Raw genomic sequence first — 23,637 nt, forward strand, 5'->3', positions numbered from 1 at the left:
GGGTGTCGGCAGTGGTGAGAGAGCTGAGGGGGTTCATGGAGCACATGGGGAGGTTGTGGTTTGGGGGATTACGGGTGAAGGAGTTTTCACACTTATCCCATGTGCACCGGGTGTACTCATGGACTGACATTTTTGTGATGGCAAGGCGCTGCTGGCGGGAGTGGCCGACTTGGCGTATTCGGCAATCGTAGTTTCCTACCACGTGCCGCATTGGGTAGATTTGCAGGTGGCTCGGGGGGGTGGGAGGGTGCAACCGCTACAGTGGAAGCTAAGTCGTGGGGTTGCTGGCAGATGAGATGTGTGAGCGGGGGCGGGCTGCCATTCGGGGGTTACGTGGAGTTGAACATCACGGGGGAGGTTACAGACGCCACGATGTGGGAGGCACTCCAGGCTGTAGTCCGGGGAGAGTTTAAATCGATTCGGGCTCACGAGATGGTTGAGCAGGAGGAGAGGGCAAGGCTGGTTGATGAGAATTTGAGTGGACAGGAGGTGCTCGGAAGCAAGGTTGTTGAAGGAGAGGCAGAGGCTCCAGATGGGGTTCGGGTTAATTCTATGGAGAAGGCGGTGGTACCAGAGGGACTGTGTATGAGTACAGGGAAAAGGTGAGTAGGATGTTAGCCCATCAGTTCAGGAAGCAGGAGGCGGAGAGAGTGATTGGTAGAATTAGAGATGATAAGGGTAAGGGGGTGTTTGGGGGGGGGGGGGTTGAGGCCTTTTATAGGAGGCTTTACAAGTCGGAGCCCCAGCCCAGGGAGGAGGGGATGCAGCAGTTCCTGGATGGGTTGGAGCTTCCCAAAGTGGAGGGGCTGGTTCAGGGTTTGGGGGCCTGCTTATCATAGAATTTACAGTGCAGAAGGAGGCCATTCAGCCCATCGAGTCTGCACTGGCCCTTGGAAAGAGCACCCTACAGCTTCACCCTATCGCAGTAACCGAACCCAACCTTCTTGGACACTAAGGGCAATTTATCATGGCCAATCCACCTAACCCGCACATCTTTGGACCCAGAGCACCCGGAGGAAACTCACGCAGACACGGGGAGAACATGCAGACTCCGCACAGACGGTGTCTCAAGCCGGGAATCAAACCTGGGACACTGGAGCTGTGAATCAACTGTGCTAACCACTGCTACAGTGCTGCCCTCAACTGGGCTGAGATAGGTGATGGTATGGAGGCGATGCAAGTGGGTAAGGCCCCGGGGCAGGATAAGTTCCCAGTACAGTTTTCTCAAAGGTTTGGGGCGGACCTGGGGCCACTGCTGGTGAGGGTGTATAATGAAGTGAGGGAGAGGGGGGAACACTCCCCTACATTGTCACAGACTTCCATCTCCATGATTCTCAAGAAGGATCTGGAGCAGTGTGGGTTATTTCAGCCGATATCATTATTGAATGTAGATGTCAAGTTATTGGTGAAGGTGCTGGCATCGCGGATTGAGGACTGTGTGCTGGAAGGGATAGGCAAGGATCAGGCGGGATTTTGGCAGTGTGCGCAATTATTGGCAAGAGTGCAGAGGCTACTCAATGTAATTATTATAATAATCTTTATTGTCATAAGTAGTCTTACATTAACACTGCAATGAAGTTACTGTGATAATCCCTTAGTCACCACACTCAGGCACCTGTGCGAGTTCACTGAGGAAGAATTCAGAATGTCCAATTCACCTGACAGCATGTCTTGCAGGACTATGATGCCTTCATGGGGCAGAGGTAGTGGTGGCGATGATATGGAGAAGGCTTTTGATCGGGTGGAGTAGGCGTATTTGCTGGAGGTGCTGGGACGCTCAGGTTCATGCAGGATATAAGGCACCAGTTGCAAGCGTGCGGACAAACCGAGTGAGTTTTGAGGTCATTTGTGCTACACCGGTGAACAAGGCAGGGGTGCCCACTCTCACTCTTACTTTTTGCCTTGGCGATAAAGCCGTTGCCAATGGCGCTTATGGCATTGAGGAATTGGAGCGGGATTGATCGGGAGTTGCTGAGCATAGGGTCTCTCTGACATCCTGTTGGAGATTTCGGACTCGGTTGCCAGCAATGAAGGTATTATGGGGTTTTGGGGAGGAATTCAGCCGGTTTTCGGGATTTAAATTGAACGTGGGAGAGTGAGGTGTTTCCGTTTAATGCCAGAGGGCAGGAAAGAAGACTGGGGTATTGCCATTTAGGGTGGTGTGGGTTAGTTTCAGGTATTTGTGTATCCAGGTGGCGCGGAGCCGGGTGCAGCTGCAAAAACTGAACTTGGCTTGACTGGTGGAGCAGATGAAGGCTGATTTGAAGAGGTGGGATGTGCTGCAGCTGTTGCTGGCTGGGCGGGTGCAGACAGTGAAAATGACGGTGCTGCCTAGGTTTATATTTGTGTTTCAGAACCCCCCAATCTTTGTCCCCAAATCGTTCTTTCGGAAGGATAATGGGCTGAACCCGGGTTTGTGTGGGCGGAGAAAATCCTGTGCGTGCGGCAGGCGTTTTTGAGCCGGGGGGGGGGGGGGTGGGGGTGGTGCTGGTGTTGCTGAATATGATAAATTATTACCGGGCATTGAACATCGCAATCGTGAAGAAATGGGCCATGGGGGAGGGGTCGGGTGAGGGCTGCGCATATAGGAAACGAGTTTGAGGGCTTTGTTGTTGGCGCCTTTACCATTCTCGCCAGCCAGGTACTACGCGAGCCCAGTAGTGGTGTCGATCCTAAGGGTGCGGGGGCAGTGGAGACAGCATTTGGGCTGGAAGGTGCTTCGGTGTGGGCACCAATCTACGATATGCATAGGTTTACACCGGTGGGGCTGGTTGCAAGATTTAGGGATTGAGCACTTTGGGTCTCGTTTATAGGGGGCAGGTTTGCTGGGTTGGAGGACTTGGAGGAAGTGTAAAAGGTGTCCAGGGGGGAATGGCTTTAGGTACCTGCAGGTTCGAGACTTGTGAGGAAAGAGGTGCTGTCCTTGCCTGCGGCCAGTGGGGTTGCAGGACAAGATGCTGTCAAAGAACAAAATAGGGGAGAGGAATGTGTTGGATATCTAGAAAGAATTGATGGAGTGGGAGGGAGCCCTGGCTGGGGACATTAAGCGTAAATGGGGAGGAGGAGCTGTGAGGGGAGGGGAGGGGAGGTGGGGGCCGAGATGTGGGCAGAGGCCTTGCAGAGGGTGAATGCGTCCTCATCATGTGTGATGTTAAGCCTAATCCAACTTAAGGTGGTTCATGTGAAGGTGGCGAGATTGGGTAGGTTCTTTGCAGGGGTAAAGGATAGGTATGGGTGGTGCATGGATGGGGGAGGGGGGGCCGCGAATCATGTCCACATGTTATGGCCGTGTCCCATGAGGGGGTTCTCGGATGTGATGTCCGAGGTGCTGGATGTGGGGTGGTTCCGAGTTCAGAAGTGGAGATATTTGGGGTCTTGGAAGATCCGGGAGTGCAGGGGGTGAGAGAGGCCAATGTTTTGGCTTTTGCCTCCTTGATAACCTAGAGATGAATTTTACTAGGATTGCAGGACTCTGACCGCTGAAAGCGGGTATGTGGGTGAGCGACCTGGCAGATTTCTTGAGACTGGAGAAGGTCAAGTTCGCTCTGCGAAGGTCAGCAGAGGGGTTCACCCAGAGGTGGAAGCTGTTTATCGATTTCTTCAAGGAGGATTGAGGGATCAGCAAGGGGCGGGGGGTGCAGGGGCGAGATAAGGGGGTTAAAATGGGGAAGGTGGGATGTGGCGGAGAGGTTGGTGTCGAGGGGGGGCAGGTGGGTAGTGGTTGTTTATTGAGTTTTCTTCGGATATATATATATATGGAAAAATGCCTAGAATTAAAAAAAATTTTGTTTAAATTATTGATTTGGAATGCTGAAGGAAGAGAGGAAGATGCATTTGATGGTAGCATCATACCAGAGATTGGGGAAGATCTGTTGAATGTGGAGGCTGATGGGGTGAAAACCGAGGTTAAGAGGATTATGGTTGCGAAATGTAAAGGGTGAGAAAAGAAGTGCAGAAAATAGATGAGGACCTTCAACCATGGTGGAGAGAACTTCTAGGTTGATGATATGAAGAAGGCACATCAGGGCACTGGTATGCAAGGTTGCTTCAAAATAATTTGGGACACAGAAAGTGGGAGAGTCCTCACAGGAAGTAAGATCATTAAAATATCAGGAAATGACCATTCAGCCCCTTATGTCTGCTCTGCCATATAAGACCATGACTGATCTGATTGTAGCTTTAACTCCACTCGTGCCCCAGCACAACCCAAGCCTTTAACTTCCCTGTCGATCAAAAATCTGTCAAACTCAGCCTTGGATATATTAGATAATACAGCCTCCGCAGCTTTCCAGGGAAGAGAACTCCAAAGATTAGCTACCTTCCGAGAGAAGAAATTCATCATCTCCATCTTAATTTAGACCATTTAGTTTTTAAATGGTGACCCTCGCACCCCCAGTTCTAGATTCCCCCACGAGTACAAACATGCTCTCATCCGCTAACCTGTCAAGCATCCTAAGATCTATCATGTTTCAGTAACTTCAGTTGATCCTCTTAGTCGTTCGTCTTTCTTCCAAAGACAGCAACGGCGGCTGGGTCATTGAATATATTCAAGGAGACTGATTTTTGATTTATAACTGGGAGTTGAGGGTTGAGGAGCAGGAAGGAAAGTGGAGCTATGACCACAATCCGATCAGCCATGATCTTATTGAACGGAGAAGTTTTGATAGGCTGAATGACCTACTCCTGCTCCTATTGTGACTGTTAGGCCCCCTCAGAATTTTACATTTCATAAGATCATCTCTCATTCTTCTGAACCACAGTTATGTATAGCCCCAACCTGCTCAACCTTTCCCTATAAGACAATGCCTTTATCCCAAAAGTAAGCCCAGTGAACTTCTCTGGACTGCTTCCACTGCATGTAATCCCTCCATAAGACACAAACTATGCAGTACCCTAGGTGTGGTCTCACCACTGCCCTATTTTTAAACTCTATCCCACTTGCAATAAAGGCCAACTTCTAACTGTCTTCCTAATTGCTGTAGCTGCATAGTAACCGGTTGTGATCCATGTATGACATTCAGAACTCTCCTTACCACAGAATTCTGCAGTCTCTTTCAGGAAGTGAGCTTCGTCAGCTAGGCGACCATTCTTTGTCCATCCATTTTTTTTTTAAATTTAGAGTACCCATTCATTTTTTCCAATTAAGGAGCAATTTAGGGTGGCCAATCCACCTAGCCTGCACATCTTTGGGTTGTGGGGGTGAAACCCACGCAAACACAAGTAGAATGTGCAAACTCCACGTGGACAGTGACCCAGAGCCGGGATCGAACCTGGGACCTTACCACAGTGAGGCAGCAGGGCTAACCCACTGCCCCGCCGTGATGCCCTCATTGGCCATCCATAATTGCCCTTGAGAAGGTGGTGGTGAGCTGCCTTCTTGAACGCTGCAGTCCATGTGGTGCATATACACCAACGGTGCTGGTCGGAAGGGAGTTCAAGGATTTTGACCCAGCGACAGCGAAGGAATAGTGATATATTTCCAAGTCAGGATGATGAGTGGTTTGGATGGAAACTTACAGGTGGTAGTGTTCTCATGTGCCTGTTGCCCTTGTCCTTCTAGATGGTGGAGGTTGTGGGCTTCGAAGGTGCTGTTTAAGGAGCCTTTGGGAGATCCTGCAGTGCATCTTGTAGATGGTACACACTGCTGTTACTGTGCATCGGTGGTGGGGAGAGTGAATGTTTGTGGAAGGGATGTCACTCAAGCGGGCCACTTTTTCCTGGATGGTGTCAAGCTTCTTAAGTGTTGTTGGAGCTGCATTCATCCAGGCAAATGGAGAGTATTCCATCTCAGTCCTGAATTGTGCCGTGTAGATTGTGGACAGGCTTTGGGGAGTCGGGGGGGGGGGGGGGGAGCTACTCACGGCAGGATTCCTAGCATCTGACCTACTTTTGTAGCCACAGTGTTTATATGGTTAATTCAGTTTCTGGTCGATGGCAACCCCCAGGGCACAGGTGAGCTTAAAGTTTTGGTTCTTTTACTGTCTCTCTGGACTGCTCTCTTAACTTCCAGGCAGCAGTCTTTTATGTAGGGGGGGGGGGGGGGGTCTTGGGTGAGGGTCTCTGTATTGGGAGGTTTCTGGTGGGGTTCTTTTGGAGGTCTCTTTAATGGGGGGTATCTGGTAGATGGAGCCCTCTGATGGATTTGGGGGCATCCCCCTTAAAGAGTTATACCCTTTGTTCATCGTGCCAGGGCCCCACTGTCAAATACCTGCACCAATTCCCGCCGATGTGAATCCTGGCACAGAGGAGCAGAGAATCCGGTGCCCAGCCTGTTAATAGATGCGATTGCAACCTCCCGCTGGTGTGAGATGTGAACCTCCATATCGCCGTCACTGGGGGACCGGAGTATTGGAATGAGATCGGCACCCTATTTTGGACAAGCCTGCATTCTCCGTCGCATCGGGAACTCCGCTGCTGGCGCTGGGCAGTGGAGAATACAAGCCAATGTCTCGAATTAAATACTCCCTTGAAATCATAACAAAATACCATTAGGCCACTCCTTGTACACATAAACATGATTTGAAAGAATGATGATCACATTTTTATGACATCCTGATTGCACCTTTTGGCAGTCACAAACTTTTTTTTAAAATCTTTTTTTTGGCATTTTCAAAATTATGTACATTGCTGTTTGTTTTCATTTATTGTACAGTCACAAAGGTTCCTTCTTAGGTTTCTTTATTTACAGTCTGGCTGGCTCAGCCTCCAATCCTCCCTATCCACCCCCCCACCCCCCACCCCACCCCGCCAGCTCCTCTCTCTCTGTCTGTCTTTTATTTTTTAAATGTTTTAATTCTTTTTCACATTTTCTCCCACATTTACATCCATCAACAATAAACAATAATCAGCAAGATATGTCAGTCCCCATAAAACAACGATCCCATCTACCCACCAACCCCCGAACCTCAACCCGCATGTTTACATAAACAAATGGCAAAAAGGAATCAGGGATCACCCGTAGTCACCCATAATCTTACACAGCCCCCCCCCCCCCCCCCCAACTCCCCACCCCACCTCCTTGTACACATAAACATGATTTGAAAGAATGATGATCACATTTTTATGACATCCTGATTGCACCTTTTGGCAGTCACAAACTTTTTTTAAAAATCTTAAATGTTTTGGCATTTTCAAAATTATGTACATTGCTGTTTGTTTTCATTTATTGTACAGTCACAAAGGTTCCTTCTTAGGTTTCTTTATTTACAGTCTGGCTGGCTCAGCCTCCAATCCTCCCTATCCACCCCCCCACCCCCCACCCCACCCCGCCAGCTCCTCTCTCTCTGTCTGTCTTTTATTTTTTAAATGTTTTAATTCTTTTTCACATTTTCTCCCACATTTACATCCATCAACAATAAACAATAATCAGCAAGATATGTCAGTCCCCATAAAACAACGATCCCATCTACCCACCAACCCCCGAACCTCAACCCGCATGTTTACATAAACAAATGGCAAAAAGGAATCCGGGATTACCCGTAGTCACCCATAATCTTACACAGCTCCCCCCCCCCAACCCCCCACCCCAGGTCTCCAGCTCCTCCAGTTCACTGCCTCTTGTTAAACTCCTCCTCCCAACCTCGGTTCCTTCCCCCCAACTTTCCACCCCGGCTAGACCACTCGGACCCTGGTCTGCCAGGCTCCGATGGCCGCAGCCCCTCCCCCCACCTCACTCCCGTTCACTGGCCGGCTTAAACCGGCCAGCGTGGAGGCCCCCGCCCGGGTCCCTTTCCCCCTTGCCCGGCCGTAGGAAAGCCCAAAGATCCCCTTTTAGCACACAAACCCCGCATATCCACCTACACCCCAAAGAACCCTCATTTCGAGTGAAAGTCCTGTCCCTTCCCTTGTCCAAATATATACCACATTGGCTCCTTTAGTCTCTACACCCGCGCGCAGTGATACAAAAAAGAAGAAAATACAGTCATGAGGTTACATCGGCACATGGCCATTCCTCAATTTGTCAGTTCTGCCACAGTCCTTCTGCTTTCGCAAACTCCTCCGCTGCTTCCGCCGTTCCAAAATAAAAGTCCCTGAGCTTGTAAGTCACCCTCCGCTTTGCTGGATATACAATGCCGCACCGCACCTTGCTAACGTACAGTGCCCTCTTAACCCGGTTGAAGGCAGCCCGCCTCCTTGCCAGCTCCACCGTAAAGTCCTGGTATACACGTATACCAGCTCCAGCCCACTGCACCACCCGCTTCTGCTTGGCCCAGCTCAGGACCTTCTCCTTCACACTGTACCTACGGAAGCACAGAGTCACTGCCCTTGGCGGCTCACTCGCCTTTGGTACAGGCCTCGACGACCGATGAGCCCGATCCAGTTCATATCGGGAGGGATCCTCCCCCTCCCCCAATAGTTTTGCCAGCATCGCGGCAAAATACTCAGTCGGCTTCGGTCCTTCAACTTCTTCAGGCAGCCCCACAATCCTCAAATTCTGTCGCCTGGATCTGTTTTCCAGGTCTTCCATTTTTCCTCGCAGATTCTTGTTAGTGTCCATCACCTTCCGCATCTCTTTCCCCATTGAGGCAAGTTGATCACCGTGCTGCAATAACGTCTCCTCCACTTCCTTCAGCGCCTCCCCTTGCTCTCGCCACCTCCGCCACTGCTCTCGCCACCTCCGTCCTCACCGGGGAAACCGCCTCCTCCACCAGCACACTCAAAACCTCCCTCATCTCCTTTCTCACCGTCTCCATGCATTTCGCAATCTGCACCAACTGCTTTTCAAATTCCGCAGCCATCACCTTAGTTATTTCTTCAGCCGTAAGCAGTGCGGCCTTCCCTGGTGCTCCAGCCTCCATTTTCCTTGGTGACCCCGTGGTGACCTTTCCACTCCCCGATGGACCTTCAGCTGTTTTTTTTTTTTTCGGCCGTTTTTTTGCTCACCCTCGACATTTTTCTTTGTTTTTTATTTTCCTCCTGTGTCTTCACTGTGCCTCCTCCGTGCCTTCTCCCTGCTTCTGCCGCCTCCGTGGACCCTGGGACCGGGCTTAAAGCCCCGAAAATGCCGTTCCCGAACGGGAGACCTCCATTGTGCGGCCTCCCGCCCACCGTCACCGGTCTGTCTTTTAACCAGGATTTTTAAAAAATATTACCGCAGCAGACACACACCCTAACCCAGGCTTCTAAAATCATTATGGCAACAGATAAATATAATATGATATATCTACCAATTTCTTACATTCATCACATTTGAAGAAGCAGGAACATTGAGTGGTGCACAAACACTCTCTCTCTCCCTCCTTCCACCCATCTGCAAGCTTGAACCCTGTTATGTTGTTTGACTATCTACTCACCACAAGCAGGGTTTTAAGAATCAACCCAATAGTTGCTGCCTCAAGCTGGAAAGATTAATCATCTGTCAACATCTCTAAATTGTCTTGACGCTGAACCCTGAGGGACCCTGAGTCCAGGCTGAACCCATCAATCTACACGATCTAGGGGCTTTTTACAGTAACTTAATTTGAAGCTTACTTGTGACAATAAGCGATTTTAATTTAATTTCATTTCATTTTCATCTACATATCACTTACTTTTACTGGACATTAAGAAACTGCATAAACTTTACTTCTACTTTGCCGGCACAGTGGTTAGCACTGCTGCCTCACGGCGCCAATGACCCGGGTTCGATCCCAACCCCAGGTCACTGTCCGTATGGAGTTTGCACATGCTCCTCGTGAATGTGTGTGTCTCAGCCCCACAAACCCAAAGATGTGCAGGGTAGGTGAATTGGCCACGCTAAATTGCCTCTTAATTAGAAAAAAAGTAATTGGGTACGCTTTATTTTTTTTAAATTTAAATAATAACAACTTTACTCCTATTTCGTAACTTACTTGTGTTTGTGTATGTCACTGTTTTTATTATTTTTATTTAGATTGGGTGTTAAGTCCAATAAATACTATACTCTTTTAAAAAATCTTACAATGGAAACCTGTCAGCCTGTTACAGTTACAGCAAACAGTTAAACACACTGAATTGGCGAGCATCTTTTTAAAAAATAAATTTGTTGCAGTCAAATGAGGAGTAGAAAAGAGAGGAACCATTCCATTCCCTCCTCACCTGATTGTAACAATACTTTTGCACTGGAGGTAATACAATGAAGATTCACCAGATTCACCTGGGACAAAAGTGGTACCCCATGGTGAGGCTGAGTAAATGGGTCCATATTCTCTGGAGATTAGGAGAAAGAGAGGTGATCTCACGGAAACATTTAAGACAGTGAACAGGCTTGACATGGTACAGATTTTTTTTAAAAATTACTTTATCAGAGTTACAGAGCCAGAGCTGTGGACAGGGGCAAACCCCTAATCCAGCTCCAAAAACCAATTCAAATTGAATCCAATTCATGGTCCACACAAGAGAGACATACCAGATCCAGGCATTACACCTGACCTCACGCTCATCTTAGAACATAGAATATTACAGCGCAGTACAGGCCCTTCGGCCCTCGATGTTGCGCCGACCTGAGAAACCACTCGAAACACCATCTACACTATTCCCTTATCGTCCATATGTCTATCCAATGACCATTTGAATGCCCTTAGTGTTGGCGAGTCCACTACTGTTGCAGGCAGGGCATTCCATGCCCTTACTACTCTCTGAGTAAAGAACCTACCTCTGACATCTGTCCTATATCTATCTCCCCTCAATATAAAGCTATGTCCCCTCATGCTAGACATCACCATCCGAGGAAAAGGGCTCTGACTGTCGACCCTATCCAATCCTCTGATCATCTTGTATGCCTCAATTAAGTCACCTCTTAACCTTCTTCTCTCAAGCGAAAACAGCCTCAAGTCCCTCAGCCTTTCCTCATAAGATCTTCCCTCCATACCAGTCAACATTCTGGTAAATCTCCTCTGCACCCTTTCCAATGCTTCCACATCCTCCCTATAATGCGGCGACCAGAATTGCACGCAATACTCCAAATGCGGCCGATACTCCAATCTTAGCCAAAAGGCCGCGTTTCCCAGGGCTGGGGAATTTAGAACCAGGGGGCACAGTTTCAGGATAAGGAGGCGACCATTTAAGACGAGAAATTTCTTCACTCAAATGGATTGCGAAACTGTGGAAGTCTCTACCCAACAAGGCTGTGGATGCATCATCATTGAATATATTTAGGTTGAAATAGACAGATTTGGGGTCTCCAACAGAATCATATGAACATATGAGCTAGGAGCTGGAGAAGGCCACAAGGTGTTTACAGGACTGTGTTGCTAACTTTTGCCTCAGTTTAATTGCTCTGTTTTATCACCTTTGCTCTTGAGTCGCCAGGTATCTTTCCGATACCGCCACATGGTTCAAGTCATTATCATAGAATTTACAGTGCGGAAGGAGGCCATTCGGCCCATCGAGTCTGCACCGGCTCTTGGAAAGAGCACCCTACCCAAGGTCAACACCTCCACCCTATCCCCATAACCCAGTAACCCCATCCAACACTAAGGGCAATTTTGGACACTAAGGGCAATTTATCATGGCCAATCCACCTAACCTGCACATCTTTGGACTGTGGGAGGAAACCGGAGCACCCGGAGGAAACACACGCACACACGGGGAGGATGTGCAGACTCCGCACAGGCAGTGACCCAAGCTGGAATCGAACCTGGGACCCTGGAGCTGTGAAGCAATCGTGCTATCCACAATGCTACCGTGCTGCCCCAAGTCCGAGTAATGATCAATAATCCAATACACCGCTTAGTAAGATTTAAATCAAAGCACATTTATTATACACAGTAATCATGCATAAATTCTACGTCTAAGCTATTTCTACGACTAACAGGCCAATACTTAACTTGGAACTGGCCCACCAGGTCAGGGAAACAAATGGACTTTCGTTTGGGTTCTGAGCCTGCGGGATTCGAAGTTGGTACAGATTGGTAGCTAGGAGCGCCTATCTCGTAGTGAGCGTTGAAGTAAGACTTACTAGATATCAGCGATGGCTGGACCGGTCACTGTCAAGGGTTGGTTCGCGTTGCTGAGTGACCCGGTCCAGAAGAGAAGCAGAGGGCCGATTTGAACTTGGGCTTGATTCTTATAGTCCCCCGGGGCTTCCCGCCTTTCGGGGCGGACCCTGTACCTGGTTCCAAGTGATTGGACTTTGTCCCAATCACTTGGTTTGATTTTCTCCAATGCTGGAGCGGTTCCCTGATCGATGGGCGGTCTTGAGGTGGTCGTTCACCTCCCATTGTGTAGGCTTCTGCTGGCGCCACGGAGTCTGGTTTGGCTTTATGTTGCTCATTGTTCCTGGGGATTGCTCATTAGTATGCAGATGGCTGGTGTTTTGCTATGCTGATGGTTGCCGGTATCGATCTTGTCTGGTCTTTCCAGAGGTAAATACACACTCAACCCGCAGCTGCTTGTTTGTGTCCTGTTGGCTGACTTTCCCATCAGCCTTTGCCGTTCGCCATTTTAAATCGGGAGTTACCCATTCTAAGTCAGGAGTTAGCCATTTTAACTGGCTCCAACTGTAATAAACCAAAGTATGATACCGAGCTTTGTGACATTAGGTCAGATAACCCAATGCTTGGTCAACAGGTGGGTTTTAGGAGGAAAGCAAGGCAGAGAGGGTATTCTAGAGCTTAGGTCCAAGCAGCTAAAGGCATGGGCACCAATGATGCAGCGATTATAACTGGATATTCTGAGGTTGTGAGGTTGTAGGATATTAATGAAATAGGGAAGAGCAGGGCAGCACGGTGGCACAGTGGGTTAGCCCTGCAGTCTCACGGCGCCAAGGTCCCAGGTTCGATCCCGGCTCTGGGTCACTGCCCATGTGGAGTTTCCACATTTTCCCCGTGTTTGCGTGGGTTTTGCCCCCACAACCCAAAGATGTGCAGGCTAGGTGGATTGGCCACGCTAAATTGCCCCTTAATTGGAAAAAATGAATTGGGTACACTAAATTTATTTATTTTTTTAAATAGGGAAGAGCAAGGCTGTGTGGAGATTTGAAAGCAATGACAGTTTAAAAATAATGTTTAACTTCAGTGTGAAAACAGAATTAGTCAGGCGGATGAGGGTGGCCGTGAATAGGGACTGATTGGGTCTCCATTCAAGGAGGCAGAGAGTCCTTAGGCTGTCTTGGTGAGGATGGAAATATAGGTGGGCTGGCACACATGGAGAAAAGGAGATGATTAGAGCCATAAACTGGAAACTACTGAAGTTGCAGAGTGCTAGAAGAATCATTGATGTAGGCGAAAACGAACTGAACAAGGGAGAAAAATAGTCAAGAAGACAACTCTCTGGAGCACGAACTGGCTGGAATAGTGGGTCTATGTTTGTAGATTTTGGGAAGGAAGTAGAAATGGACTGTGCTGGTTGTGGGGGTATTAGGTTGGAGGCCACGGAGGGCAGATATCCAGAGAATATAAGGTCTGTGATGGTCTGGAAAGCAATAGTTCGATGTTTGTTCATGGGGTCATAGTCCTGGAGGAGGTATCAGTTTGTTTGTGTTCAATTTCCACAAGGTAGAGGGCAAGTCTTCAAACATAACCAGTGCCACATTTATCAGCAATGTTACAGACAGGATCAGGACTGAACTGAAATGCTTGTACCCTTTCCCTGATTAGCTGTAATCAGTGTCGCTTTTGGAGAAGCAGGTATGTGTGTTTCTCAGCCCCTGAATTGTGATGAATTTAAATAACAGTAACAAAATTTAATTTAAATAAAGATGATTATTTATTGACAATTCACCTTGAAAATCTAATTGTTATGCCAATTACTCAGCGCTCGCACACATTCGAGAAAAATACATTTATCGAAAATAGTGTACTTTTACCAGTTGCAAACAAAAGAATAGTTCATAGTTCACATGTCTGACTCTTGTAGGACAGTAATTGTGGACCTGGTAAAGAAAGCAGTTTACTCCCCTCTTGAATTGTAATTTAGATGGGTTCAATAGCTGAACTCTGATATCAGGATAATTGCAGGATTCCCTCAAAGAGATGAATATTCAGCAGGTCACAAAACTAGGAAATTGTGGCCTTCTTTTCAGGACATTACTTCACTGGGCATAACAGCAAGAAAAATAGAGATGGCCAACATCATGTTGGCAGTTCCCAATAAAAAGTCGTTTCAACAACGCCATCTTTCACAATGGTGTATCCAATATATCTTTTTCAGCAAACAAATGTTCCCTCCACCATGTCACCAGGGCATTTCATCCCATTTTCTGCACTTCTTCTCATGCCTTCCCCTCCCTCACAGAACCAACGGGGTTTTCATGTCCCCATTTTCCATCCCACCAGCCATTCAATAGATTTACCACGTCCAGCAGATGCCATCACATACATCTTTCCTTACAGGCTTGGGGGAGGGGGGGGGGTCGCAGGGACGGGTGGTGGCAGTGAGGGATGGGTGGCAGTGAGTGAGTGACTGTGAGAGAACCCTGAAACTGAGATGGACAATCCCACAGAGGCTGCTCGGTACAAGGATAAACACCACCACCCCCGCTCTCTCCCCAAAAGCCTGTACATACAGGGACACAAGAGGAGGAAATTCAAGTCTGAAAGGCAATCCACTTCCAATCCCCAATTCCGTATGAATTCCGCTGAGACCAGTTCAGAGTGTGTGTCACTAGAGGCGACCACAATGGCATTAGCTAAACCAAAGCCCTCAGCTCAGTCCCATCTGGTCCACTCTCCGTTCCCTAGTGACCAGGGCTTGGGGCCTCGTCTATTTCTCTCTAGCTCTGCTGCTTCAGTGAAAACCCAAAAAGAAATTAATGAGTTAGCTTTGCTGCTTGACACTTTTTAATGTTTTTATTAATTACTCAATCTTTTAATTTATCAGTTTATTGCTTTTACATTGATTTTCTTTTATCGGGACGTTGTTACATTCATACCTTAAGTTTTTTTAAGTCATGTTTGATGTTGTTCAAACCAGATCTCAGGCAGCAGCTGCTGCTGGGTTTCTTGTTGAAACGGAATGAGGCGCTCACAAAACATGATTGCTGTTTGGTGGGCTAGAAAAAGGGGTTAGCTTTGCTCCAATAGAAACAGGAAGTGTTTGAAATGCTCAACATGACTTCCGGTGGTGTCCAAGGTGCGGGTGGTCGCACATTTGGTGGCTCCCACTCTTGGCGGTGTTTTTGGACCTTTTCCCCATCCTCATAAGACAACTTGCTCATTCCAGCTATCAATCTAGTAAACCTCCCCTTTTGGTGAGAATGGAGCAGAAAGTGACTTGGGTGTTTGGATAGTGCAATGCAGTTGAACCAGAAAGAAATAGTGTGATATTGTGTGTGTTTGACAAGTTACTTCATCTCCCCTAAAGTTGTAGTTTGTAAAGTAAAAAAAAAATTGCACCTTTTTCTACAATTGGTTAAATTTCTAAAGAAATGGGAATATATTTGAAACAACGTTTGTGTGTAAATGTAAGGCTGCACACATTCAACTGAAGTTGTTTTAATTGTTAGCAGTAAAAAGTCATAAATTTGGAAAAATTATGTCTCAGAAATAAAGTTTCAAAGTAAAAAAAAAAAAAGAATGCCGGTACCGGCCTTTAAATATTAACGATGAGTCTTTCTGCCAGTGCCAGCGGCAGAGAGGTCACGCATCGGCACGTCAATGCTTTGGGTGCAAAATCATAGAGGTGAGATTCCTCCATTTTGTAGCTGCCAGCAAGAAAACAACAGGGCTGAGTGAAGAACTGAAGGTGGGTTATTTTGTAACAAGGTAGAGAGGGCCAGAGATACAAACAGACCAGGATCTCACAACTAAATCTGCTGGAAAGAGCTTCTCAGGAGAGTCCACGATAGGACAAGGCAGTGTTGGTGTGAGCTTATCCCGAGCTCCGGGACCTCTGGTGAACAAACAATTAAGAAGAAACTGAAATCAGGAACAAAGCAGTATAAAGATGATTTCTTGAGGTATGGCTTTAATTATATCAATGCAAATAAGGATGCAAAGCCCATGTGTGTTATATTCAGGGTAGTACTGACAAATGAAGTTTAAAACCCTCAAATCTTCAAAGGCATTTGAAGACTAAGCATGGAGAGTGAGTTTTTTCAAAGCATGCAGCAAGAACTTAAATTGTCAGCAGAAGTCTTTAGCTGAAATGTAACATTGAATGACGAAGCAAGAGAGATCGTGAGAACAAAGCAGGCCTACCTGCCGCATTAAAATGAAGCAATAATGGTGTGTCGCGAAGGTCAGCCGGCATGGGTCCCAAAGATCCGCCAGTTGGTAAAAGTGGGTCCCGGGAAAAAAAGTTTGAAAATCACTGACCTACAGCAGACATCTCAAAGTACTGAACAAGTACCACCAGCAGTGCCTTTGCAAGATCCTCCAAATCTGGTGGAAAAACAATCGGTCAAACAGCAGTGTCTTCTCCCAAGGCAACATTCCCAGCATTGAGGCCCTAATAATGCAAAACCAGATTTGCCATACGTTGCTTGTATGTCTGACACCAGACTCCCGAAGCAACTGCTCCACTTGGAACTCGATCATGGCAGAGATTCCCAGGTGGACAGCAAAATTGTTTTATGGATGTCCTCAAGGCATCTATGAAGAAGTCAAACAGACCGGTCGACTCATGGGAGTCGTCGGATTGTGGAGAGGGTTCATTTGGGAAAGGACTGAACACATCAAGAGACTTCATCAGGAACAGGCAGGGGCAAAGTCGATGCATCGGAGAGAGCACACAAACTTTCAAACAACCTATCAACTGCCACATTGGATTTGGTACTGGGCAATGAACCGGGCCAAGTGTTAGATTTGGTTGTGGGAGAGCACTTTGGAGATAGTGACCACAATTCGGTGACTTTCACTATAGCAATGGAGAGGGATAGGAACATACAGCGGGGCAAGTTTTATAACTGGGGGAAGGGTAATTACGATGCGATTAGGCAAGAATTGGGGAGCATAAGATGGAAACAGGAACTGGGATAGGCACAATTGAGATGTGGAGCTTGTTCAAGGAGTAAATACTGCGTGTCCTTGATATGTATGTCCCTGTCAGGCAGGGAGGAAATGGTCGAGTGAGGGAACCATGGTTTACAAAAGAGGTTGAATGTCTTGTCAAGAGGAAGAAGGGGGCTTATGTAAGGATGAGAAAACAAGGTTCAGTTAGGGCACTTGAGCGATACAAGATAGCTAGGAAGGAGCTCAAGAGAGAGCTAGGAGGGGGCATGAGAAGTCCTTGGCGGGTAGGATCAAGGAAAACCCCAAGGCTTTTTACACTTATGTGAGGAATAAAAGAATGACCAAGGTGAAGTTAGGGCCGGTCAAGGACAGTAGTGGGAACGTGTGCATGGAGTCTGAAGATATAGGAGAGGCCCTAAATGAATACTTTTCTTCAGTGTTCACAAAGGAGAGGGGCCATGTTGTTGAGGAGGATAGTGCGATACAGGCTGGTAGGCTGAGGAGGTAGTTTTTTGGAATGAAGATGTGTTAGAAATTTTGAGAAGCCTGAGGATAGATAAGTCCCCTGGGCCTGATGGGATATATCCTAGGATTCTTTGGGAGGCAAGGGATGAGATTGCAGAGCCTTTGGCTTTGATCTTTATGTCCTCACTGTCTACAGGAATAGTGCCAGAAGACTAGAGAGAGGTGAATGTTGTCCCCTTGTTCAAGAAAGGGAATAGGTGTAACCCTGAGAATTATAGGCCGGTTAGTCTTACTTCGGTCATAGGTAAATTATTGGAAAAGGTCCTGAGGGATAGGATTTATGATCATTTGGAAAGATACAGCTTAATCCAGGATAGTCAGCACGGATTTGTGAGGGGTAAGTCTTGCCTCACAAGTTTGATTGTATTCTTTGAGGAGCTAACTAAGTACATAGATGAAGGTAGAGCAGTTGATGTTGTATACATGGATTTTAGTAAGGCATTTGATAAGGTGCCCCATGGTCAGCTCATGCAGAAAGTAAGGAGGCATGGCATGGAGGGAAATTTGGCCGATTGGATCAGTAACTGGCCAACACATAGAAGACAGAGGGTGGTGGTAGATGGTAAATTTTCATCCTGGAGCCCAGTCACCAGCGGTGTACCACAGGGATCAGTGCTGGGTCCTCTGCTATTTGTGATTTTTATCAATGACTTGGATGTTGGAGTTGAAGGTTGGGTGAGTAAATTTGCTGATGACACCAAGATTGGTGGAGTAGTGGATAATGTGGAGGGCTGTTGTAGGCTGCAAAGAGACATTGATAGGATGCAGAGCTGGGCTGAAAAGTGACAGATGGGAGTTTAACCCTGATAAGTGTGAGGTGATTCATTTTGGTAGGACAAGTTTGAATGCAGATTACAGGGTTAACGGCAGGGTTCTGAAGAATGTGGAGGAGCAGAGAGATCTTGGCGTTCATGTCCATAGATCTCTGAAAGTTGCCAGCCAAGTAGATAGAGCCGTGAAGAAAGCCTATAATGTGTTAGCATTTATTAACAGGGGGATTGAGTTTAAGAGCCGTGAGGTTATGCTGCAACTGTACAAGACTTGGTTAGACCACATTTGGAGTATTGTGTGCAGTTATGGTCACCTCATTATAGGGAGGATGTGGAAGCATTGGAAGGTGTGCAAAGGGGATTTACCAGGATGCTGCCTGGATTGGAGGGTAGGTCTTATGAGGAAAGGTTGAGGGAGCTAGGGCTTTTCTCATTGGAGCGAAGGGGGATGAGAGGTGACTTAATTGAGGTGTATAAGATGATGAGAGGGATGGAGTGGACGTTCAGCAACTTTTTCCTCGGGTGGATGTAGCTGTTACAAGGGGGCATAACTATAAGGTTCATGGTGGAAGATATAGGAGGGATGGCAGAGGTAGGTTCTTTACTTCGAGAGTGGTTGGGGCATGGATCGCACCCCCAGCTATGGTAGTGGAGTCGGACACTTTAGGAGCTTTCAAGCGGTTATTGGATAGGCATATGGAGTGCACTAGAATGATTGGGACTAGGTTGATTTGATCTTAGTTTCAGACTAGTTCAGCACATCGTGGGCCGAAGGGCTTGTACTGTGCTGTACAGTTCTATGTTCTATGTACTTGACCTTCAAGCACCACCAGCCCTGCATGTGCCAAAGTCTGTAAATCACACATTGGATTTATCAGACATTTTAGAACCCATGAAAATGAAGTGAAAGCAAGTCATCCTTGATTCCAAGGGACTACCTAAGAAGAAGGGAGTTGGATTCTAAGTGGTATGAGGTGGGTTTGGGGAGGTTACCGAGTGATTTTTGGGATGGGTGTGCTTTGGGTGGATAGGAGGTGATTAGAGGGCAGAGATATGTAGGGTGATTAGGGGATGATTGGAGGAAAGAGTGGGCATGGGTGGGTACAGGGTTGTTAGGGTGATTGGAGGGCAAGGATACATGGTATGATTAGAGGGAAGGGTGGTCATGGGGTGGTTGGGTGATGGGCAAGTTGGTGGTTAGGGGGTGATTAGAGGGCAGGAGTACGTGGGATGATTGGAGGAAAGGGTGGGTATGGGTGGTTTGAGGGTGTGGAGGGCAGGTTGTAATGGAAAGGTTAGGGGATAATTGCGGGGGGGGGGGGGGGGGAGAGAAGCCATGCACATCACGCTGGGGCCAGTCGGGGTTTACTGGCGACAGGAGTGTATCGGCGACAGGAGAGACCCTGTTCCTCCAGCCGCCGACACACAAGCACGACCCCCATCCTGGCGGAAACTGAGACCCCGCAGAGCCTCGGATTATATTAACACGCATCCCTCGGTATCGCCAGACCGAATTCTGACCTTCCCTCGCCCGACACTAATTTCTCGCCACTTTCCAGTGGCGGGGCCTCTCCGCCTTTCGGCTCAAGGCGTCACCCGTAGCAACCAATTGAACCGCACCACCAATCATAATGCCTCTTGCTGAGGTTGCTGGAGGCGGCCAGTCGTATTGCCGTTTGCTGGTGCGGGCTGCGGCGGCGTGGGCCAATCGGGTGACGGGTTATTCAGAGGTGGTTTCTGGTTCTCCGGCGCTGGGAAGTGGACAGTGCGAGAGAGGCCGGTGAGTCAAGGAGGGAGGGGGAAAGAATCATGTAATTCCTGTCACGGCAATAGGAGGTTGCCAACTTTCCGACTCAGGCCAGGATCTGCCGTCGCCAAGCTGAACCGGGACCTGAAGCGCCTCCTCACCTGTCCCCAACCTCTCCCGTTTCTTGCCCATTCCCAACGTCTGCAGCTGGTTGCTCCCTTCGTAGTTCCTTCATTTGGCTGCTGACGCCAAGAGGTTGTGTGATGGGAAGTTTTGTTTTTCTGATGTTGGTTGAGGGATACATATTGGCCAGGACGCTGTGGAAAACTGCCCTGCACTTTTTCAGATAGTGCTGTGGGGGTCTTCTACCTCTTTCTGAGAACACTCTCCTGAGGAGTCTGCAGCACTCAGTACTGTGCTGGAGTGTAGGCCTTGATTATAGCGCTCAAATCTCTGGAGTTAGCACTTGAACCCACCATCGAGTAAGTTTAAGTTTGCTGGGACCCAGTATCGGTAGCTGATTAGAACTTGCTGCCACCTAGGGTATGGGCATCAGTGTTTTGAAGAAGCTGAGTTTATGGAGAGTGAACGATGCGCCAGGAGAGCATCAAAATAGTAGTCTGGAGGCATCAAACATATATATGAGGATGTCACTGCACTGCTTTTGTTGTGGAAAAGCAAAAGGCATTATATACTTGCAATATTGATCTTTTTTGTGGCACTTTGCCAGAATGCAGGGTTTCTTCCCGGCTGTTCAGCTAACTGCTGAACCTCAAGTCTGTCATTTTCTGTTTTGTTTTCCAGTCATTTTAAAATTCCCCTTATATGCAAGAATGTATTTAATTTTTAATATTTTACCACTAAGAATTATTGCAAAGTAAATTAAAGTTGTATTTTCTAATTGTTGTTGTTTGCACTTTCTTTCAAGGTAAAGCTGGGGCAAAATGTTTCTTACGGCATTTTTGCTTCGGAAAGGAATTCCAGGCAAACAGTGGATAGGAAAGTACAGACGCCCTAGACAAATTACCTGGCAAATGATGCGTAATTTAATTAAAAGACTGGAAATCGAAAGGGAGACAGAGTACTGGCTGAGTCGCCCCTGGATGACCGTGGAGCAGGAAAGAGGCAATGCAGCACAACGCAGAGCTGAACGTTGGGAAGCCTTCAAAACCTCCAAATCTGCAAACTTCCCCGAATCCAAGTATATTGAAGAGTATTTAAAACACCTAAATGTAACCAAAAAATGGGGCATGTGAGAAATTTGACAGAAGAAGCCTTGTTTAATTATGATGCCAGGTCCAATGAAGGGGTTTAAAAAGTGCCTCTTGATAATTATTGAGAACTCAAATTTTATGACCTGATAATTGACATCAGTGAAATTTATATTTGTTTGTCCTTCGTTCAACTGTCCCTTCTAACAGCTGTACATCTATTAATAACCATGTTATTTAAATCTGCCAGAAAACCTGTGTAAAGAAAAAGTGGCACTTTTATTTTTCTGGTACAGAATTGCATACTTCTGTTCATTTTGGAGTTGAATATCAATGGGAGTTGAACTTTTGACTTGCATTTCAAATACAATTTTTGATGCTACGTGGTCTTCAAGCTCTTGTTTTGTTAAAAGGAGAAAAGGGGGAATTTGAGGATTTCATGTCAATTCCTCTTGCTGCTCCTCAATCATTTTGGCTCATCAAATTTATACAGACCAGGAACATCCTACGTCCAATCCACAGTCTGTGTGACGGCAAGTGGTCAGCCAAGGTAGTGGTACGGGTGCAGAAACCCTTACTGAAAGTGTCAGTGTTTGGTGAAGATAGAATGAGACTGCAGTTGAACAGTTTACTGCATTTAACTGCCAAGGGACACGCATAAATAATGGTCAACTAGATGAGGATCGTAAAGGTACTCAAAAATACATTCTTTCAAAAGTAGAGTAAATTGGGGTAAGAAACCAATTGGAGAATGTAGTTTTTTTTAATGGAGATCACCTTGTTGGAGTTCCCAAAACCTAGCTTTGTCAACGTATATCCATTTCTCCCTCCCTCTGGCTCACTGATTTGTATGATGCTGTGCAAGATTCAACGTTCCTGATGTTGCATGCTAATTTTAGCATTGGAAAATCAAAAGTATTGAAGTCTATAAATGTATAATTATTTAGTATGTAACACCATGGTGTCATTTGTAAATTAATGCTTTATTTCCGAAGCAGAAATTATTTTGTATCAACAGATTATTTTTTATTCAGATTTGTTTATTTGGCTCACAGGTTACAGGGATATCCTAGTGTGTAACAGCCTATTACAAAACATTTTTGTTACACACTCTCAAAAATACTTGTGTGGATCTCTTCGTTTGTGAGTAAAAATAGTTCCCATCTCACTACGTAACTTAATATTTACTGTTATTCATGTATGCCTATCTACTTCTGTGTAGGAAAAAGATCATCAATAGGTCGTCCATGTTCAATATATTTATCCATGTTGATCAACAGTTTAATGCCATCAATCACCATCTGCAATAGCTGGACTTCTGAGAAACCAATTCTATCTGCGTTGGAAATATCCCAGACCTCCCTTTCAACAGAAGTATCTACAGAACCTAGAGGAAAAGTGAGGACATCAGTTAAATTAGTAAATATAACTACAGTTTCAATGATTATAACAGGAGAGTATAAAAATGGGAACAGGAAATCAAAATAAATTCTGCAAACATTTTTTGCAATGGTTTAATAATTTGAAACATTGGTCCATAATTTGCTGTAAAATAACAATGAGGCTCATTTATGCACAGTATTACAAGTGAGGGGCAGATGTGTAGTTAAATGCTGAAATCTAGAAGTTGCTGTCTTGAGATGGGCCACTCCACCATTAGCTTCATGAAAATGGCATCTCACTGTCTGCCTTAACATTGAAAGGCATCAAGTTGCTGTGTTTGTGCAGTAGATATGAACTACTTGCCTCTCAGTTCAAGTGCCCTTTTAACATGATATGATGTTAATTACTGCCAGTCATTCTCTTTGGCACTGAAAATTAACTACAATAAGTATGGTGTCTCTTTTTAACTTTTTCATCATTTTCTTTCAATCTTGCGATCTTTCTATCCCTCTCGATACTTTTCTTTCTGTACTGAATTAGCACAGAGTTCACACACTCTAAGTCCTTGTGTTTGTTTCAAAATCCTTCCATCAGATTTGTTAAGGAAATATGTAGTTGTTTGCCCTTTACACTCAAGTCCTGGGTTCCCATTATCAACTTGTGCAGGAAAATATTGTAATTAAAACGTTTGTTGCTATGCTACAGTAAATTATGGCCACATTATCATCTAATTGGTTGTGTTGCAAGACAATTAAAAATATTACTATATTATTTATTTTTACTTATATTACTTATTTGTAATTGAATTGAAACACATAAATACACAGCATTTGCTGCCACACACACTTGCCAGTTTATGTCACTACATGAATCTTTGGGGTTTGTGTTTCTAGGAACTTAACACTTTATATGGTGAATGCAGAATGAAATAAACTATGTTTTCTCATGTAGTCCACTATCTCTGGAGTGTGATTTGTAGTTTATTAAAAATATCACATGTTGCTCACAATTGCTGCCCAGGATTACAGCCAAAGGATTTGGTTGGGGAACACAACTATAATATTCAGTGTTGATGTTTAAGCCTAGAGTTTCGCAGCAGAATTGCAAGGTGGGTTTGTAGGCTGGAAAAAGAGTGGAAGAATTCAGAGCAA

The 23,637-nt window shown here is 46.3% G+C and overlaps 2 protein-coding genes across 3 annotated transcripts in view; one reads left to right on the top strand and one right to left on the bottom strand.

Moving 5' to 3' along the window:
• The first annotated feature begins 19,835 nt into the window (after positions 1–19,835).
• mrpl57 (mitochondrial ribosomal protein L57) lies at positions 19,836–23,436 on the top strand. The gene is made up of 2 exons (XM_072509611.1): positions 19,836–19,925; positions 20,821–23,436. The coding sequence occupies exon 2, from the start codon at positions 20,837–20,839 to the stop codon at positions 21,146–21,148; it is 312 nt and encodes a 103-aa protein (XP_072365712.1). The 5' UTR covers positions 19,836–19,925; positions 20,821–20,836; the 3' UTR covers positions 21,149–23,436.
• Positions 22,105–23,637, bottom strand: part of LOC140425382 (creatine kinase M-type-like) — a 62,480-nt gene continuing 60,947 nt past the window's right edge. For both annotated transcript variants that reach the window (XM_072509591.1, XM_072509596.1), the window contains one exon: positions 22,105–22,490. In XM_072509591.1, the coding sequence (XP_072365692.1) occupies positions 22,312–22,490 (179 nt within the window). In that variant the 3' untranslated portion in view covers positions 22,105–22,311. The remainder of the gene's footprint in view (positions 22,491–23,637) is intronic.

Source organism: Scyliorhinus torazame, chromosome 1 (genome assembly GCF_047496885.1).
Source record: "Scyliorhinus torazame isolate Kashiwa2021f chromosome 1, sScyTor2.1, whole genome shotgun sequence".
In the NCBI taxonomy this organism is placed as follows: Eukaryota; Metazoa; Chordata; class Chondrichthyes; order Carcharhiniformes; family Scyliorhinidae; genus Scyliorhinus; species Scyliorhinus torazame.

Coding starts and splice junctions, on each gene's coding strand:
- mrpl57 (XM_072509611.1), top strand. CDS start 20,837: ATGTTTCTTACGGCATTTTTGCTTCGGAAAGGAATTCCAGGCAAACAG.